The sequence below is a fragment of the Eptesicus fuscus genome, chromosome 21 (assembly GCF_027574615.1).
Source record: "Eptesicus fuscus isolate TK198812 chromosome 21, DD_ASM_mEF_20220401, whole genome shotgun sequence".
Classification (NCBI taxonomy): domain Eukaryota; kingdom Metazoa; phylum Chordata; class Mammalia; order Chiroptera; family Vespertilionidae; genus Eptesicus; species Eptesicus fuscus.
The window spans coordinates 47,267,132-47,287,454 of NC_072493.1; the positions used below are offsets into that span (position 1 = coordinate 47,267,132).

Consider the following 20,323-nt stretch of genomic DNA (forward strand, 5'->3'; position numbering starts at 1 on the left):
GGGCACCTGGGTCCAGAGAGAGGGGGGTTCTGTGTGGGGAAGGGGGCTCCCAGGCGGAGGGGCCTACGTTTAGGGGGCAGGTGTTGGTGGCAAACCGCGTGATTCTTCTGAGTTGCGCGGACGGCGGGAGTTCATTGGGAAGATGGTTGGAAGCCGAGAACAGCTTGGGAGGTTTATGTTCCTCGAGGGGAAGACGCCGTGGGTGAAGAGGGGGGGCTGCGGGGAGAGGGCTTAGCTGTATGAGAAGGATGGTGGTGCTGGGGGTCTGGGCGGGACGGAGGAAGAGGACGGGGCTCCTTGGGGTGAGGAGGCCCCGGGGCTGGGGTGAGGGATGCCCTTCCCCAGGAGGACAGTGAGCGGGGGTCCTGGTGTCAGCGTGGAGGGGCATTTCCTCGGTGGGATTGGTGGGAAGACTTGCTTTTTAAAAAAATCCTCACCAGAGGATTTTCCCATTGATTTTAGAGGGAGTAGAAGAGAGAGAGAAAGACAGACACACATAGATGTTTGAGAGAGAAACACATGGACTGGTTGCCTCCTGCAGGCGCCCCTGACCAGGGCCCGCCGGCGAGGCAGGTGCCCTTGACGGGAATCGAACCCGGGACCCTTCAGTCCGCAGGCCGAGGCTCTACCCACTGAGCCACACCGGCCAGGGCGGCGGGAAGGCTTTCCCCGGCAGAGCCCCTTCCCTCACAGCCAGGGAGGCCGCGGGAAGCTCCGCGGAAGGAGTTTGTCCCAACGGGGGACCTGGTGGGGCTGTTTTTGGGGGGTGGAGGGCCAGGGGGGCCGGGGAGGTCCTGGCGCCCCCTAACCTTTCATCTCTCGCTCCCTGCTCTCCACCAGCTGCTGACCATGGCCGCCCTCTGACCCCTCCCGGCCCAGCCTCGTCCTCGCCGCCCCCGCCCCCCCAAACCCCGCGGGGCCCAGGCCCCCCCTCTTCTGCCCGCGCCGTGAGCCCCCCCAGCCGCCGGCACGGCCCCGCCCCCGCTGCCCCGGTGGTGGCCCGCGGCCCCCCGGCTGCCCGCGGTCAAGCTGGAGTCGCTGAAGCGCTGGAACGAGGAGCGGGGGCTGTGGTGCGAGAAGGGGGTGCAGGTGCTGGTGACCACGGTGGGCGCCTTCGCCGCCTTCGGCCTCATGACCATCGCCATCAGCACCGACTACTGGCTGTACACGCGCGCCTTCATCTGCAACACCACCAACCTCACGGCGGGCGACGACGGGCCGCCCCACCGCGGCGCCCCCGCCGAGAAGAAGGACCCGGGCGGCCTCACGCACTCGGGCCTCTGGCGGATCTGCTGCCTGGAAGGTAGGCGGGGCCCCCGCGGCCCGCCCCGCGACCCCCCCCCCCCCACCCCGGGCGGTCTCCGCGGCCGGTCCGCACTCTGCCCGCCCTGCCACCCCTTCCCCACCGGCCTTCCAACTCCTCTGCACCCTCTGAACCCCGCCGCCGGGTGCACCCTCAGCGTCTTCTCTCCCCCACATCCTGCCCAGTCCTATGAGCGCCCCTCACTCAGCCCCGCTCATCTCCTCCATCTCCGTCCTCCCTTGGGCTGTTTCTCCCCTTCAGCACCCTGCCCTGCCCGCTGCGCATGCCCTCCCTGCTGATCTCACCTGTCACTTCTCCTCTTCTTCTTTTCTTTTTTTTTTTTTTCTCTTTTAATTAAAAAAAAAAGAATATCTATATCTATATCTATATCTATATCTATATCTATATCATCTATATCTATATCTATCTACATAGATAGATATATATATATATATAATCACTAACTTTTTAAAAAGTATATATTTTATTGATTTTTTACAGAGAGGAAGGGAGAGGGATAGAGAGTTAGAAACATCGATGAGAGAGAAACATCGATCAGCTGCCTCCTGCACCCCCCCCCCCCCACTGGGGATGTGCTTGACCAGAATCGAACCTGGGACCCTTCAGCCCGCAGGCCGACGCTCTATCCACTGAGCCAAACCGGTTAGGGCTAAAAAATATATTTTTATTGATTTTAGAGAGGAAGAGAGAGATAGAAACATCAATGATGAGAGAGAATCGTTGATGGGCGGCTTCCTGCAGGCCCCCTACTGGGGATCAAGCCCACAACCCGGGCCTGTGCCCTGACCAGGAATCAAACCTGGGACCCTTCAGTCCCCAGGCCGACGTTCTATCCACTGAGCCACACCGGCTAGGGCTCTTTTAATTTTAATTTTGATTTCAGAGAGAGGAAGGGAGAGGGAGATAGACACATCCATGATGAGAGAGAATCATGGATCGGCTGCCTCCTGAACGCCCCACACTGGGGATCGAGCCCACACCTGCAACCCAGGCATGTGCCCTGACCAGGAATGGAACCGTGGCGTGACCTCCTGGTTCATAGGTCGATGCTCAACCACTGAGCCACACCGGTGGGCTCCTCCTCTCCTGGCCTGCCTCTCCCCACCGGGGTTTCTTCCAGCCTCCCACCGGGTCCTGGCCCTCCCTGTCCTCCTCCTGGCTGTTTCATTGTCCCCGTCCCCTCAAGCCTACCTTCTCCTCCTCCTCCTCCCAGACCTCACTTCTCTTCCAGCCCACCCACCGCCTCTCATCTCCATCTCTGTTTCCCCCCTCGGTCCTGCCCTCCTCCCTCTCCAGGCCGCCCTCCTCGAGGTCCCTCTGCACCTGTCCCTCCTATTTCCTCCTGGGGCTCACAACATGAAGCCCACGGCTCCCTGTGCGATTCCTCCTCTTCTCTTCTCCATCCCTCTCTGTTCTCCATCCTTTCCTCCTCGGGCTGAGCACTTGGGGTGAGCACTTGGGAATATTGTCATCTGGTTTCGTCCTATGAGCCGGGCGCCACCCTCCTGTCGGGAATGAGGAAACTGAGGCTCAGAGAGGTTAAGTCACTCGCCCAAGGTCGCCCAGCCGCGGATGGGACAGAGCCGAGAGAACTCAGGCCTGACGGGTGGGGTTTGCAGATATCGTGGTTTGGCATGTGGGGGTGTTCAAAACTTCCGGAAACCAAAGTCTGGATCGGTGGATCGGTCACCAACATTTACAATCAGGGAGATTTCACATCGAAAACCCAGTTCCCGGCTTCTTTTGAACTCGCCGAAGACTGACAACACAGGGGTCTGCCCTGGTCACGATGGGCCGGGTCTGAGTGGCAGCTGTTTCCGTGGCTGAGACCTGGGCAGGTGTGCGTGTGTGTGCGTGCGTGTGTGTGTGTGTGTGTGTGCGTGCGTCTGTTTCGCCACAGTCGCCTCCACTCCCTACTGCCTCACATCCTGCCCAGTTCTCTCGTCAGTAACTCTCTCCCTCCGGTGGGCATTTGACCTCAGGTTCCCTCACTGGTCTGACTGAGCAGCAGGCACAGAGCCAAGCGGGTGGTCTTGCATCCTGAAACCCCTAGGACAGCGTGAGGGATAGAGTAAGAATGCCATTCATTCATTCATTCATTCAACCACTGGTATTTATTGAGTTTATACTATATGCCAGGAACTATTCTTTTTTTTTTTTTTTTAAATAAAGAGTAGTATTTATTTATTTATTTACTTATTTATTTTAGAGAGAGGAAGGGGGAGCAAGGAACATCCGTGTGTTGTTCCACTTACTTATGTATTCACTAGAGGCCCGGTGCACAAAATTCGTGCACTGGGGGGGCCTCAGCCCAGCCTATGCCCTCTCGCAGCCCTGGAACACTTGGGGGAAGTTCCTACTGACGGCTTAGGCCCGCTCCACCACCGCTGTGCTCGCCAGCCATGAGCCCAGCTTCTGGCTGATCGGCACACCCCCTGTGGGAGCGCACTGACCCCCAGGGGGCAGCTCCTGCATCGAGTGTCTGCCCCCTGGTGGTCAGTGCACATCATAGCGACCTGTCGTTCAACCGTTGGATCAATTTGCCTATCAGCCTTTTATTATATAGGATTGGTTGATTCCTGTATGTGTCCTGATGGGATCGAATCCATAACCTTGTCATATTGGGAAGACACTGTAACCAACTGAGCTACCCAGTCAGGGTTGCCAGAAACTATTCTTTTTTTTAATAAAATATATATTTTTTATTGATTTCAGAGAGGAAGGGAGAGGGAGATAGAAACATCAATGATAAGAGTCATTAATCAGCCCTAGCCGGTTTGGCTCAGTGGATAGAGCATCGGCCTGCGGACTGAAGGGTCCCAGGTTCGAGTCCGGTCAAGGGCATGTACCTTGGTTGCGGGCACATCCCCAGTAGGGGATTGATTGATGTTTCTCTCTCATCAATGTTTCTAACTCTCTCTCCCTCTCCCTTCCTCTCTGTAAAAAATCAATAAAAATATATATATATTTAAAAAGAGTCATTGATCAGCTGCCTCCTGCATGGCTCCCCACTGGGGATCGAGCCTGCAACCTGGGCATGTGCCCTGACTGCGAATCGAACTGTGACCTCCTGGTTCATAGGTCGACGCTCAACCACTGAGCCACACCGGCCGGGCCTGACTTCAGTTTTAACAGGAGGGCTCTTGCTGCTGCGTGGGTCACTATGCCGAAGGCGGGAGGGACAGCAGGAGGGGGCGTGTCTGGGTGGAGCGTTAGAGTGTGGGCAGTGGTTTCATTCAGATCCGAGTCTGAAGCTACAAGGGGCAGGAGTTCCTGGCGGGAGGGGTGGGGGCGGTGGTGGGGGCTGAGAGAGGAGAGTCAGAGCTGTTGACATTTGGGGAGAAATAATTCTTTGCCTTGGGGGCCGTCCTGCATGTGGTGGCCTGGTTACCAGCATCCTGGCCTCTGGCCTCCGCCTTCCAAATGCCAGGAGCACCTCCCAGCTGGGACACCCCACACGGTCAGCTGTCTCTAGAGGAGGAGGACAGGGACCCTGGGTGAGCGCCCCCGCTCCGAGGCTGTGGCCTGAGCACCCGAGAAGGGGGGCGGGAGGGGGAAGTGTGCGGAAGGGGAAGCAGCAGGGATTTTATTTTATTTCTTTTTGTTCCTGTCATCTAGTGTGTTATAAGGAGGGTTATCATTTAAAAAAAAAATCTCTAGTGTTGAAAGGATTACATAGGTCCCTTTTCCCCCCATGGACCCTCCTCCAGCCCCTCCCCCCAGGCCCTCCCGCCCCACTGTCCATGGGCCATGCATATATGCACTCAAGGTCCTTGGTTGATTACCTCCCACCCATCCACCCTCCCCCGCCTTCCCTCTGAGATTCCGCCCTCTGCTCCATGCTTCCATGTCTCTGGGTCCACTCCGTTCATCAGCTCATTTTGTGACTTAGAGTCCACATATGAGTGCGATCATGGGATACTTGTATTTTTTTTTTTTAATATATTTTATTGATTTTTTACAGAGAGGAAGGGAGAGGGATAGAGAGTTAGAAACATCGATCAGCTGCTTCCTGCACACTCCCTACTGGGGATGTGCCTGCAATCAAGGTACATGCCCTTGACCGGAATCGAACCTGGGACCCTTCTGTCCGCAGGCCGACGCTCTATCCACTGAGCCAAACCGGTTAGGGCAGTGGTCGGCAAACTCATTAGTCAACAGAGCCAAATACCAACAGTACAACGACTGAAATTTCTTTGGAGAGCCAAATTTTTTAAACTTAAACTTCTTCTAACGCCACTTCTTCAAAATAGACTCGCCCAGGCCGTGGTATTTTGTGGAAGAGCCACACTCAAGGGGCCAAAGAGCCGCATGTGGCTCGCGAGCCGTGGTTTGCCGACCACTGGGTTAGGGCATGAGATACTTGTCTTTCTCTGACTGGTTTATTTCACTGAGCATGATACTCTCCAGGTCCCTAAGGAGGGTTATCATGATCGCAGTTTTGAACATGTTAAATTTAATTTAATTTATTTATTATTTGAGAGAGAGAGAGAAAGAGAGAGAGAGAGAGACATTGATTTGTTGTTCCACGTATTGATGCACTCGTTGGCTGCTCCTTGTATGTGCCCTGACCAGGGATCGAACCCGGAACCTCAGCCTGAGGAAACGATGCTCTAACAGCTGAGTAGCCCGGCCAGGGCTGGACAGGTTAGACGTCACCTGCCTATTAGAGCTGTCCTCTAGGACAGGGGTCAGCGTGTAAAAAACCCCGTAGCTGCCATACAGCAGCATTTCAGGCTACGTGGTGGGTGGTCTCCGTCACAACCACCCCTGGGAACCACCGGAGACAACGCGTGCGTGAATGGCCGGAGCTGCCACCTAACCCAGCCGCTCCTGGACACGGCCATCTGAGCCTCAGGCCTTCCCACGTGCCACACAGGAGTCTCCTCTGATCTTCCTCGGTCACTGAGGAGATTTTGGAAAACCCACTCCTTCCTGGCGTTGGCCCCGTCTGATCTGGGCGGTCAGCAACAGGAGGAGGCCGGGGCTCAGCGCAGAGTCGGGCCCGAGACGCAAACTGGGGGTCATGGCTTAGGAACAGATAAAAGGTCACCTAGAGAGAACGAGAAGAGACAGAGACCAAAAGGTTCGTTGGAGGGCTGCCTCCTGAGCTAGTCCACTAGTAAAAGGCAACCGTACCCCCGGCCAGTGTGGCTCAGTGGTTGAGCGTCAACCCATGAACCAGGAGGTCACAGTTCAATTCCTGGTCAGGACACATGCCTGGGTTTCAGGCGTAATCCCCGGTGTGGGGCGTGCAGGAGGCAGCCGATCACTAATTTTCTCTGATCATTGATGTTTCTCTCTCTCCCTCTTTCTCCCTTCTTCTCTGAAATCAATAAAAATATATATATTTTTAAAAGGTGCCCTAATCGGTTTGGCTCAGTGGATAGAGTGTCACGGCCTGCGGACTCAAGGGTCCTAGGTTCGATTCAGGTCAAGGGCATGTACCTTGGTTGTGGGCACATCCCCAGTGGGAGGTGTGCAGGAGGCAGCTGATCGATGTTTCTCTCTCATCGATGTTTCTTCTTTTTTTTTAACAAGTAATCTTTTAAAAATATATATATATATATATATTGATTTCAGAGAGGAAGGGAAAGGAAGAGAGAGAGAGAAACATCAATGATGAGAGAAAATCACAGATTGGTTGCCTCCCGCATGCCTTCCTCTGGGGACTGAGCCCGCAACCCGGGCATGTGCCCTTGACTTGAATCGAACCCGGGACCCTTTAGTCTGCAGGCCGATGCTCTATCCACTGAGCCAAACCCGCTAGGGCTCTCCTCAATGTTCCTAACTCTATCCCTCTCCCTTCCTCTCTGTGTAAAAAAAAAAATAATAATTAATAAAATATATTTTTAAAAAAGGCAATCAGAGCCCTGGTCCGTGTGGCCTGGGTTGCAGGCTTGATCCCCAGCAGGGGGCGTGCAGGAGGCAGCCAACTGATGTTTCTCTCTCCCTCTCCCTTCCTCTCTCCCTCTCAAATCAATAAAAACCTATTAAAAAAAAAAAGTAATCAGAGAGACACCAAGAAGCCAGGAAGGGAGATGAGGAAGGAGTGAGCACAGAGGTTTGGGGGAAATGAAGTAAGTGGGTGTCCTGGCAGCCAAAGGCGGGACTTAAGTGTTTTATGGGGGGGCAGGGGGGTACCTGCAGGCGGCTTTATTGTTACCATCATTGTCACTTAACATTTTTTAAATTTATCGATTGATTTTATAGAGAGAGAGGAAGGGAGAGAGAAAGGGAGAGAGGAGACAGAGAGAGACATTGATGTGTCGCTCCACTCATCCGCCCACCCATGGGTTGATTCTAGTATGTGCCCTGACCGGGCATCGAACCCACCACCTTGTCATATCAGACCGACGCTCTAGCCAACCGAGCCGCCCGGCCAGGGCTATTCTGCATTTTTTTTTTTGTGTTTTTAATATATTTTTATATTGATTTCAGAGAGAAAGGAGAAGGAGAGAGAGAAATATCAATGATGAGAGAGAATAATTGATCAGCTGCCTTCTGCACACCCCCCATTGGGGATCGAGCCCACAACCCGGGCATGTGCCCTTGGCCGGAATCAAACCTGGGACCCTTCAGTCCGCAGGCCTACGCTCTGTCCACTGAGCCATACTGGCCAGGGCTACAGATGTGTTTTTACTGATCTCAGAGAGAGGAAGGGAGAGGGAGAGAAATAGAAACATCAACTGTGAGAGAATCATCGCTGGGCTGCCTCCTGCACGCCCCACACTGGGGATCGAGCCTGTCACCCCAGGCTTGTGCCCTGACCGGGAATCGAAACGTGACCTCCTGGTTCATGGGTCGATGCCCAACCACTGAGCCACGCCAGGGGGCCTCGTCCTCACTTTTTTTTTTTTTATATATATTTTATATATTTTATTGATTTTTTACAGAGAGGAAGGGAGAGGGATAGAGAGTTAGAAACATCGATGAGAGAGAAACATCTATCAGCTGCCTCCAGCACACCCCCTACTGGGGAATGTGCCCGCAACCAAGGTACATGCCCTTGACCGGAATCGAACCTGGGACCTTTCAGTCCGCAGGCTGACGTTCTATCCACTGAGCCAAACCGGTTTCGACTCGTCCTCACTTTTGACATGAGGACACGGAGGCTCTGGGGTTCAAGTCCCTCAGCCACACAGCATGTGAGTTCTGAGCCTGGGCTCCTCTGCCCCCGATATGCCGGCCTCTGAGGCCCAGCTGCCCCCGCATCTCCCCCGCCCTCCCCCCCGCCCCCATGACTTATGATCCACGCGGGACCTCAGCTCCGTGCCTCAGTTTCCCCATCTGTAGAGCAGGGGGACTGTTATTGCCTCGCACCCTGCGGTTCGGCATGAGCACTGAGTGCGGTACTGCCGGTCCACGGCCCGGAGCAGGGCCTGGCGTGTGGTTAGCCCGCAGGAAGGACAGATGTCCTGACGCTGTCACCACTGTCCTGCTGAGAGTCCGCGCCCCCGGCTCTCCGCGCTCAGCCTCACTGCACGGTCCTTCATGTGAGAGAAGCACTGTGATCCCATTCAGGAAAGGGGGGGGGACTTGAACCCCCAACCTTACCTACCACACCTCATGGACGTGCGGACGGGTAAGAGTCTGCTCTTGAGAGTGTGTATTCATTCGTCTAGTGACTAGACTCTAGTCAATCATTTTTTTAAAAATTGCAAAATACACAGAATATACAATTGATCATTTTAACCATTTTTTGGTTGTTGTTAATCCTCACCTGAGGATATCTTCTCCATTGATTTTTTTTTTTTTTTAGAGAGTGGAAAGGAGGGGAGAGGGAGACAGAGAGAGAAAGAGAGAGAGAGAAACATTGTGAGTCACATTGATTGGTTGCCTCCATGCATCCCAACCAGGGCTGGGGATCAAACCTGCAACCCAGGTACATGCCCTTGACCAGGAATCGAACCCATGACCCAGGTACATGCCCTTGACCAGGAATCGAACCCATGACCCAAGTACATGCCCTTGACCGGGAATGGAACCCATGACCCTTTGGTGCATGGGCAGATGCTCTAACCACTGAGCAACACCAGCAGGGCCACTTTAACCGTTTTTAACTGTACAGTTTAGTGGTAAGTACATTCACATTGTTGTGCAACCATCACCACCATCCATCCACAGAACTCTTACTATTTTGTAAAACTGGAACTCTGTCCCCATTAAACAATAACTCCCCACTTCCTCTCCCCGAACCACTGTCTCTGAATGTCTCCTCTGGGTACCTCATAGAAGTGGAATCATACAGTATTTGTCTTTCTGAGTTTGGCATGTTTTACTTGGCATAATATCCTCAAGGTTCATCCTTGTTGTAGCATAGGTCAGAAGTCCCTTCCTTTTCACAGCTGAATAATATTCCATTGGCTGTATAATGGAATAATACATCCCATAATAAGGTATATACCAGATTTTACCCATTTATCCATTGCTGGACATTCTGGTTGCTTTTGGCTTGTGAATAATGCTGTTAGGAAAATGGGCGTGCCATTTTTTAGAGACCCTGCTTTTAATTATTTTGAGTATATACCCCAAAGGAGAATTGTTAGATCACATCGTAATTGTGTTTTTAATTTTTTGAGGGGAACTCTATACTATTTTCCTTAGCAACTCCACCATTTCACATTCCCACCAACAGGGGTCCCAGTCTCTCCACATCCTTGCCAACTCTTGTTAGTGTGTGTGTGTGTGTGTGTGTGTGTGTGTGTGTGTGTTTCCCCAGTCGCTGTTCTAATGGGTATGAGGTGGTATCTCATTGTGGTTTTGATCTGCATTTTCCTAATGATTAGTGATGCTGAGTACCTTTTCAGGTGCTTGTTGGCCCATTCAATCCTTCTTTCATGAAAATATTGACCAGGCACTCACTATGTGCGAGGTAGGTGCTGGGGATAGAGGGGTGAACCGCCCGTATGCTTACATTCCAGTAAGGCAAACTGCTGTGTGTTTGGATCTGTTCCCACCGCCCATCAGCTGTGACTTGATGAACCCTTTCTGTGTCTCTGTTTCCTCATCCGGACAATGGGCATGTCGGCTGATCATGACTGAGCACTTTGTTGTGACTCAGGCAAAGCGCTAAATCTCTACCTGAATTAAATCCTCACAACAACCCCGTGAGGTAGGTCTTATTTCCCGCTTTTTATCTGCCAAGGAGCTGAAGCAAATTGACCTAAGTAACGCCAGCAAGGTCACCGACTAAGGACGTGACAGAGTCCGGCTTCATTATCAAGCAGCGGGACTCTGATTCCCAATGACTGGCCGCTGCGTGAGACCAATAACATTACCTATTTCATGGGGCTCTGGGGAGCTCGAATGAGTCCATCCACCACTTAACAATGTTAGCTCTTCGCGGAATTACTCACTGCCTTATATTCCTCCCTCCCGGTCCTTGTCTTTTTTTAAAAAAAATGTATTTTATTGTTTTTTTTACAGAGAGAAAGGGAGAGGGATAGAGGGTTAGAAACATCCATGAGAGAGAAACATCGACCAGCTGCCTCCTGCACACTCCCTACTGGGGATGTGCCCGCAACCAAGGTACATGCCCTAGACCGGAATCGAACCTGGGACCCTTGAGTCCACAGGCCGACACTCTATCCACTGAGCCAAACTGATTAGGGCCAGTCCTTTTCTTTATCCCCATTCCTTCCTTTCATCTTCTGCCTCCAATCTCGCCTTCTGCTATCATTCATTCATTCATTCATTCATTCATTCATTCTTCATTCATTCATTGGACACCCATTTCTTGAGGCCTCCCTTTACCAGGTAATGATAGAGACACACGGAGGAATCAGGCCCCTTGAAGAAACTCATAAATCATCCCGATGCTTGCCAGAAAGGGGGTAGTAGCACAGGGGGCCGCTGCACCCCAGAGGAGGAACTGGACCCAACTTGAGTGGGAGGAGTGAATGCGTGTGCGCATGCGCAGCCCAGGGACCGCTTCCTCGTGGAGGCGCCCGTGAGCTGCCCACTTGCAGGGTAAGTTTTCATCAGTGACGATGTGAGTGGACTGTTTCACAGCCTGGAGTTTGGAAGGAGCCTGGAGCATCAAGGAAACAAAATGTATTTATATTTATGCTAATTTACATACGAGTCTCCAACTATGTGTTAGAACAGGAACTGTCCTCAAATATGGGATGTTAGGTTCCTAAAGGGCGTGAGGTCCAGGATCTGAGGATAGCATTCTGGGGTGGACGAAGGGGGTGAGGCTGAGTGACCCCTAGAGGTATAAGCCCTTTACGTGCCTCTGTAGGCTCCGATCGCTCCATCCCCTTCCAGCGGATTCCAGGTAAGACGCCGGCAATCCCTCTCCTTAAGCGCAGGATTGAAGAGACTACAACTCTCATGAATCACCGAGGCTACTCTCCCCACAATTGGACTCAGCACTTCGTACGGCCTTATGGGAAATGTAGTCTCCTTTGCCCTCGGTAGCCGCCTTCGTTTTCCCACGCATTTGCAGACTCCTCAAGTTCAGCAAATGACATTGCTGAAACCAGCGCCTTCTTATAGAGGGAAACGGAAGGCCAGGGAGGCTGGTGTCCCAGCCCAGGGTTCAGGGCTGGGGTCCTGTGGCCTTTCAGTGAGTTTTGGGTGTTGGTTTTGTGTGTGTGTGTGTGTGTGTGTGTGTGTGTGTGTGTGTTTCTTTTTTCTTTATTAAATAAAAATACTGGTGCAGATAATGAGGCCAGAGAGGTTGACAGCTTGTCCCAGATGCTGGGAAAGGTTCAGGAGCCAGGAGTTTGTCTTCGGAGGAGAGAGAGAGAGAGAGAGAGAGAGAGAGAGAGAGAGAGAGAGAGAGAGAGAGAGAGAGAGAGAGAGATGGGGGAATGGGGGAAGCGGTGAGTCTTCTCTAACTGTGGGGTCCCCCAACTCTTAAGTCCCCCCACATCACCACTTCCGTCCCCCTATAGGGCTGAAAAGAGGTGTCTGCGTGAAGATCAACCATTTCCCGGAGGACACTGACTACGACCATGACAGCGCGGAGTATCTGCTCCGTACGTTGGGGTCCCGGACAGATGTGAGGGACTGTGGGGCGGGGGGAGCGGGGAACGGGGAGGAGGCGGGGCCGGCAGTTAGATCGACAGGCTGAGACGAGCCTGCTAGCGAATCCAAGTCCAGACACTGAGATCTTCTGGTCCCGGATTGGCCCAGCGGTCCCTTCCCCGCTCCCTCCTCTCACCTTGGGGCGGGCTGAGAGGAGATCCCGGGAGATGATTGGCCGCCGCGTTGTAGCTCTCTGGGCTGGGATTGGCTGCTGCTCCCTGGGCTGTGAAGCCGGCTGCGGGCGCAGACTGGCCACTCCCGGGAGCGGGCTGGGTGAGCCTGGGGTGCGATTGGTAGCCGCCCCGAGAACGCGGCAAATCCTGAATTGTGATTGGCTGTGGCCTCCGCAGCGCTCAGAAACCGTAAAATCTGTTTGAGGGTTTTGGGGTGGGTGGAAAGGACTGCAGAGGGAGAGGGAGAGAGAGAGAGAACCCCAGAGCTATAAGGGAAGCCGGACAGAAAGGGGGTGGCAGAGAAGAGGGAGGGAGAGAGAGAGAGAGAGAGAGAGAGAGAGAGAGAGAGAGAGAGAGAGAGAGAGAGAGAGAGAGAGAGAGAGATGAAGCTCGGTGTACAGGGTGGGGGAGGAAGGAAAGGAGAGGGAGAGGGGAAGGAAGAAAGAAAAGGAAAGAGAAACCCAGAGCGATGGAGCCAGGCAGAAGGGAGAGGAGGCAGAGAGCTGTGAACAGGTGTGACAGAGGAATCTGGAGAAAAGAGAGAAATACGCAGAAAGGGAAGGAGCGTGTGAGGAGGGAAGAGACAAAGGGAGGGGTCCACAGAGAACGAGAGAAGTTCAGAGAAAGAGATGCAAAGTGAACGAGGGGAAAAAAAATGCCAGGCGAGTAAAATAGACCGAGGAAGGAATAAAAAGGGGAAATCAGACCGAGAAGTAGAGAAATGTTAAAAAAGGAGAATGAATGAAATAACCAGAACACGGTGTAGAGGGAAAACTGGAGAACTAGGGAGGGACAGGTGGAGGCAAACACGGGCCGGAGGCGCAGCGCGCGGGGTGGGTGGGTGGGGGGAGGCGGGGGAGGGGGCGCAGGCGGCCGCATCCCACCGCCCTGGCGCTCACTCCCTCCCTCCCTCTCCCCCTCCTCCCCTTTCTCCCTCGCAGGAGTGGTCCGGGCCTCCAGCATCTTCCCCATCCTCAGCGCCATCCTGCTGCTGCTGGGGGGCGTGTGCGTGGCGGCCTCCCGGGTCTACAGGTCCAAGAGGAACATCGTTCTGGGGGCAGGAATCCTGTTCGTGGCAGCAGGTGAGAGGCAGGGAGAGGGGGCGGCCCACCCACGTCGCCACGTGTGTGTGGTGTGTGTGTGTGTGTGTGTGTGTGTGTGTGTGTGTGTGTGTGTGCGCGCGCGCGCAAAGCCACCCTGCCCCGAGCGCCCCCTGGGGCCCGGAGCCTGCCTGGGCTCTCTCCAAACTCCATCGCCACCCGCTGGGCAAGGTGGGTGTCGCCTTCGTGGTGACTGGCGCGCAATAGGGATGCGGGGAACTTAGGTTCCGAAGCCCGGGGTTCCGTCCACGGAAGGGAGGCGCTGGGGCCGGGAGACATAACTGGGGTCTGGAAGATAGGGGGCCAGGGCTGGGCTGTGGAAGGTCAAGCCGCAGAGGGAGAAAGTGATTCGGCTGTAGGTGGGGAGGAGCCTGCTGTAAGGGATAGAGCCTTGTGGCCCCGGGCGGATCCGGAAAGAGGCTGGCCCTGGGAAACCCTCCAGACTGCTCTGAGTGAGGCCTCGCTTTAAGGAGTAAGACCTCCTTTATTTATTTATTTTTAATTTTAAAATTATTATATTTTAATTGATTTCAGAGAGGAAGGGAGAGGGAGAGAGAGAGAGAAACATCAACGATGAGAGAGAATCATGGATCGGCTGCCTCCTGCACGCCCCACACTGGGGATGGAGCCCACAACCCGGGCATGTGCCCTTGACTGGAATTGAACCCGGGACCCTTCAGTCCGCAAGCCGACGCTCTATCCACTGAGCAACACCGGCCAGGGCAAGACTTCCTTTCTACCCGAAATGAGTTGTGCTGCGAAGTGCTGGAAAGCTTTTTTGAACTGGTGGAACCCAGAGAATGGGGAGGGTTTAGCATAAAGAACAGCAGGTGCTTCGGGGAATGGGTGGAGATCGGCGGGGGGGCGGGGCTTGCTTGACCTGGGACTGGGGAGGAGCCCAGCCTAGACCCGCGAGGGGCGGGGCCGGGCAGTCTGGAGGCTGGAGTAGAAAAAGGACCTGCTCTAAGAAGGAGGACTTTTGGACCAGCAAGGGAGGGCCTAGAAGAGATGCCCAGCCTGGGATGGTAATCCTGAAAGGAAGCGTTTTTAGATCAGCCAAGGTCAGGGCCTAGAGTCAGAGCGGGATTATCCCATGAAGAGTTTAAACTAGCAGAGGGTGGGGTCTGGAGGAAACCCAGGGGTATTAAAATAATGAAGATATTAGACCCATTAGAGGAGGGCCTGGACCACCCAGGTGGACCATGTGAGGCGTGGCCTAGGCTACCGGGAGGAGGGGCCTAGGCCATCTGAGGGAGGGGACCTGGACCAGCTGGGGCGGAGTTTAGGATGGAAGTTGAACCATTCTGGGGCGGGGTCTGAACCATTAAGGGCGTGGCCTTAGACCACCTGGGGGTGGGGTTTAGACCAGCCGGGGCGGGGCCTGGCTCTCTGGGGGGTGGGACTTAGGCTATCTGGGGGCGGGGTTAGACCTGACGCGTTGAGGTCTGAACCACTTGGGGCGAGTCCTAGGCTACCTGGGGGCGGGGCCTAACCAGCTGGGGAGGAGTTTAGGCCTGCGGGGGCGGGGCCTAGGGGCGGGGGCGGGGCCGGGGTGGCCTCGAGGCTCCCGTCTGACCGTCCCCGCCCAGGCCTGAGCAACATCATCGGGGTCATCGTGTACATCTCGGCCAACGCGGGCGAGCCGGGCCCGAAGCGGGACGACGAGAAGAAGAACCACTACTCGTACGGCTGGTCCTTCTACTTCGGCGGCCTGTCCTTCATCCTGGCCGAGGTGATCGGCGTGCTGGCCGTCAACATCTACATCGAGCGCAGCCGCGAGGCGCACTGCCAGTCCCGCTCGGACCTGCTCAAGGCCGGCGGGGGCGCGGGCGGCAGTGGCGGGAGCGGCCCCTCGGCCATCCTCCGTCTGCCCAGTTACCGCTTCCGCTACCGCCGCCGCTCCCGCTCTAGCTCCCGCTCCAGCGAGCCGTCGCCGTCGCGGGACGTGTCTCCGGGCGGCGCCGGGGCCCCCGGCTTCACCTCCACGGACATCTCCATGTACACGCTCAGCCGCGACCCGTCCAAGGGCAGCGTGGCCGCGGGGCTGGCGAGCGCCGGCGGCGGAGGCGCGTTCGGCGGCGCGGCCGGGGGCGCGGGGCGGCGGCGGCGGCGGCGGCGGCGGCGGGGCGGGCGCCGAGCGGGACCGCGGGGGGACGTCCGGCTTCCTCACGCTGCACAACGCCTTCCCCAAGGAGGCGGGCGGCGGCGTCACGGTCACGGTCACCGGGCCGCCCGCCGCGCCCGCGCCCGCCCCGCCCGCGCCCTCGGCGCCCGCCCCCGGGACCCTGGCCAAGGAGGCCGCCGCCTCCAACACCAACACGCTCAACAGGAAGACCACGCCGGTGTAGGGGCGCGCGGGGGGGCGCCGGGCGCGTGCGCGGGCGCGCGTGCAATGAGGCTGCCGGGGGTCGGGGCGCCCCCTCCTTCCCCGGGAGCGCGCTAAAGACTGCTGGGCCTTCCCCCCGCGCCCCCTCCCCCCAGGTGTGGGGGATCGCCCCCCCCCACCCTCGGATCAGGGACCCCAAGGGAGGGGGACGGGAAGGGAAGGGAAGGGGCCGCGCGAGGGAGCGTCGTGTTTTATTTTTGTTGCGGGATTGGGTGGGGGGGAGGGCCGTGGTGTTTTTTGCAGTTTTGAGATGTTTTCTTTTTAATGTTTTGCTGTGTGCATGTGGGGGCGGGGGGAGGGAGGGACTCCCAGCCCAGCCCAACTCCTGGAGAGGGGCCCATAACGCACAAATATATAGTTCTACCTACAAACTATATATATATATATATGCTCTCTATAAAGAGAAGGGGAAAGAGAGGGGACGCGGGAAGGCGGAGTGACGAGGCATGGGCGTGGACGTTTTATTAAGCACCTGCTGTGTACCAGGGCGGCGCCCTGAAGGATATAAACAGGCTCGGAGAGCGACTTGTTCCGTCCTTGCCAGCAATTTATTCGTGTGCGGAAGCGCTAGGCATTGCGCTGAACGCCGAGCCTACGGAAGGGAGGGAAACGGACCGGGTCCCCTGCACCCTCATAGAGTTAACAGCTTGTGCCTCGATCGAGCAATGGTGTCCACAAACAGCAGATTACAATTAGGGCCTGGGAACAGCCCAAAACGATACAGTAGGCTCCGTCAGGGGGGACTGAACCGGTTTGAAAGGAAAGGCTATTTTTGCATACACGGAGAAGATGACAGAAGCAGCCAGGTGACGCTGGGTGGGGGAGTGTTTCCGCCAGAGAACAGCATGTGCAAAGGTCCTGGGGCAGGAAGGCGCTTCCAGGGAAGGCTAGCGTGTGTCGCGAGTGAGCAGAGGGAACAAGATGCGGCTGGAGGGAGGCATCGGCAGGGCCAGACTTCCCAGGGACTTGTAGGTCAGGCCGGGAGTTTAGATTTCCTTCTGAGGGCCGCGGGGAGCCGAGGAATGAAGGGCGCTCGGCGGGAGAGCAGCGCGAACGGTGTACAAAGGGGAGGCAGGAACTCGGAGATGAGAGGCAGAGACGCGCTGGAAGTCGGCATCAAACACCTGCGCTGGCTGTGGAGACTCGCACTGGTGTGAGCAGAGCAGTTAATTACACACATTTCCCGAAGCACAGGCGCAGGGTCTGATGTGCGGGAGAGGCGCTGGGACGTGGGGATCCGCGTCACTCACTCATTCACTCGCTCGTTGATCCTGGGGATGAAAACGTGAGGCCGGCAGAAACCACAATCCAGGAGACATAACTGGGCGATTGGTGCCTGGACGGACAGGGACCCCCTTGGGCACCTTGAAAGAGAATGTGGCGTGACCGGCTGCCAGGAGGGGGCAGCACTTAGGGAAACTTCCTGGGGAAGGTCCCCCTGCCCAGCCCCGGGGCTCAAACGGATGAGTAGGAGTCTGCCAGGGGAGGGAGGCTCTGGGGCAAAGCCCTGGAGGACTGAAGCAGCGTGCTGCCTGCGGACAGTGCTCATAATCTGGGGACGCTGAAGGACAAGGTGGGGGTGGGGGTGGGGGGTCAGCCCAGAGAAACAGCCAGAAGGCAGAGGCCAAGGAGCTGGAGTTCCAGGCTCCCGGGTTGGGGTGTTGTTCTAAGGGTGACAGGGAAATATGCGGGAGCTTAGAGCAGGCAGAAGGCAGGGTCAGTGTGGGTGCTAGGAGAGGACCCTGGGGTGTGGCGGGTGCTGTGGGAGGGTGAGGCAGGAGGGCAGATGAGCTGGGCAAGGGCTGTGGGGCCAGGAGGGTGGGTTTGAAAGTCCCTGAGGACGCGGAAGGCAAGGTGCTTAGTGGCCTCCCCTCACTGGCTCAGCAAATAGTTCCCGAGGTCTCCCAGCTGCCAGGCCCGCTGCTCTCAGTCCTGCTGGGAGGACTGAGCTAACCAGGCCCTGCTCTGCCCTCGGGGCTCCGGGTCCTTTGGGTAACACGGAGCAGCAGAAAAAGGGTGGGACAGTCCAGCCAGCGGGGCTCAGTGGTTGAGCTTCGACCTATGAACCAGGAGGTCACAGTTCCATTCAGATTAGGGCACATGCCTGTGTTGCCACTGGATCCCCAGTAGGGGGCGTGTAGGAGGCAGCCAATCCATGATTCTCTCCCTTCCTCTCTGAAATCAATAAAAATATACACTGAGTGGCCAGATTATTATGATCTCTGAACGCATAATAATCTGGCCACTCAGTACATATATATTAGAGGCCTGGTGCATGAATTCGTGCATGGGTGGGGTCCCCCCAGCCTGGCCAGGGGGAGGGGACATGGGCGGTTGGCCGGTCTGCCTGCTGGTCAAACTCCTGGTCGAGGGGACAATTTGCATACTAGCCTTTTATTATATAGGATAGACACTGAGTGGCCAGATTATTACGCGTTCAGAGATCATCATCTGGCCACTCCGTGTATTTAAAAAAAGAAAAGGGTGGGACCAAGGAGGGCAGGGCCAGGGCTGGGTGTTGGGACTTCCCTCGGGGGCCTGTGTGGAAGGACTGGAAAGAGGGAGAGAGACTGGAGGGTGGGGACCCAGGCAGGCCAGCTGTGGGGTTAGCGTCAGACACACTGGAAGCGAGGGGAAAGGAATGCTCTCTAGTGCGACAGGAGGACGTGGTGTAGGGCAGGGGTGGGGACGTCCGGCCTGCGGGCTGCACAAGGCGACCACAGGCAGGGTTTGAACTTCAATAAATCTAAGAGCTCTGTTCATAGCAACACAAGTGTATTAAGTGAATTCAATTAAGTGGATGATGTTATAAATATCCAAAAGGCCCTTGGCAGGAAAAAGGTTCCCCACCCCTGGACGGGAGGGGGGCCAGTAGAAGGGGGGCAGGGGGAGGTGGGCTTCGAGACAAGTTTGGTGGGAGAGGGGGCTCTGGTGCAGGAGGGGGCAGAACTGGTTGGGGTAGTGGACTCTAGGGTCCAAAGGCCAGAGAGCAAGAAAGAGGTGGGGGAGCCCTGACCGGTGTGGCTCAGTGGATAGAGCGTCGGCCTGCGGACTGAAGGGTCCCAGGTTTGATTCCGGTCAAGGGCATGTACCCTGGTTGCGGGCACATCCCCAGTGGGGAGTGTGCAGGAGGCAGCTGATCGATGTTTCTCTCTCATCGATGTTTCTAACTTTCTATCCCTCTCCCTTCCTCTCTGTAAAAAATCAATAAAATATAGTAAAAAAAAAAAAAAGAAAGAAAGAGGTGGGGGATGGGTAGGGAGGGGGGAGGTGGGGGAAGAAGGATGAGGACGAGAGACCCAAACCCAGTGAGTCACCGAGACACAGAGAAAAAGGAAAGAGATCCAGAGAGGGCAGAGAAAGGGAGAGGAGAGACGGACACAAAGATGCACAAATCAGCCCGGCTGGTGTGGCTCAGCGGTTTCACATTGACCTATGAACCAGGAGGTCAGGGTTCGATTCCCGGCCAGGGCACATGCCCAGGTTGCGGGCTCCATCCCCAGTAGGGGGCGTGCAGGAGGCAGCCGGTCCATGATTCTCTCTCATCATGGATGTTTCTATCTCCCCCTCTCCCTTCCTCTCTGAAATCAATAAAAAAATAAATAAAAATGTTAAAAATGCACAAATCAGAAGTGAGACGGCTCAAACACACCGAAAACATAGAGACGTGGAGGTGGCGTCACAGAGAAAGGCCCTGAGATCTGCCGGGAGGAAATGTGGAGACTCAGAGGCAGGCGCGCGTGGACTGCGTCGGAACGAGCCGTGTCTCCGGCCGGCTCCCTCCCCGTGTTCAGGAAGTATTCGCCGGTTCTAGACTCAGGCGAGGCCCGAGGCACGTGCTGGCTGTGCGGTCGGTCCAGGCCCTGCTCTCCTGGGACTCACAGGAGGGGCGCAGGAGAATGTCAGCCACAGGGAACTGCTGTCAAAGCCCAGCAGGACGAGGTGTGGGTGACGATGACGGAGCAGGCCCCAGAGGAGGACCCCCTGCAGAGGTCACCTCGGAACAGGGACTGGGGTTGGGAGAAGGAGAGGGACAGTGACAAAGGGACAGGGACAAAGGCAGCGCAAAGCCCCGGAGGACTCCAGGCTGGCTGGGACGCTCCGAGGAGGGGGCAGGTTAAGGAGGGTGAGGTCAGAAGGGGGGGGGGGCCCTTTCCGCAGGGCCTTTGCGCCCTGGAGGATGAACCTGATGTCTGGACTCCACGGGCCGAGCACAGGCACGTGATTATATTTAAAAAATAAAAAAATAAAAATAAATAACAGCCCGGCCCGTGTGGCTCAATGGTCTGAGTGTCAACCTCTG

General features: G+C 55.9%; 1 protein-coding gene across 1 annotated transcript; it reads left to right on the forward strand.

Annotated features, from left to right (window-relative positions):
* Positions 1-1,116: 1,116 nt before the first annotated feature.
* On the forward strand, positions 1,117-15,982 carry CACNG8 (calcium voltage-gated channel auxiliary subunit gamma 8). Its single transcript, XM_054710858.1, is given in 5 exon segments — positions 1,117-1,303; positions 12,229-12,312; positions 13,476-13,616; positions 15,224-15,729; positions 15,731-15,982. Coding segments are annotated over 5 exon segments (1,155 nt in total). The 5' UTR covers positions 1,117-1,131.
* The last annotated feature ends 4,341 nt before the right edge of the window (positions 15,983-20,323 follow it).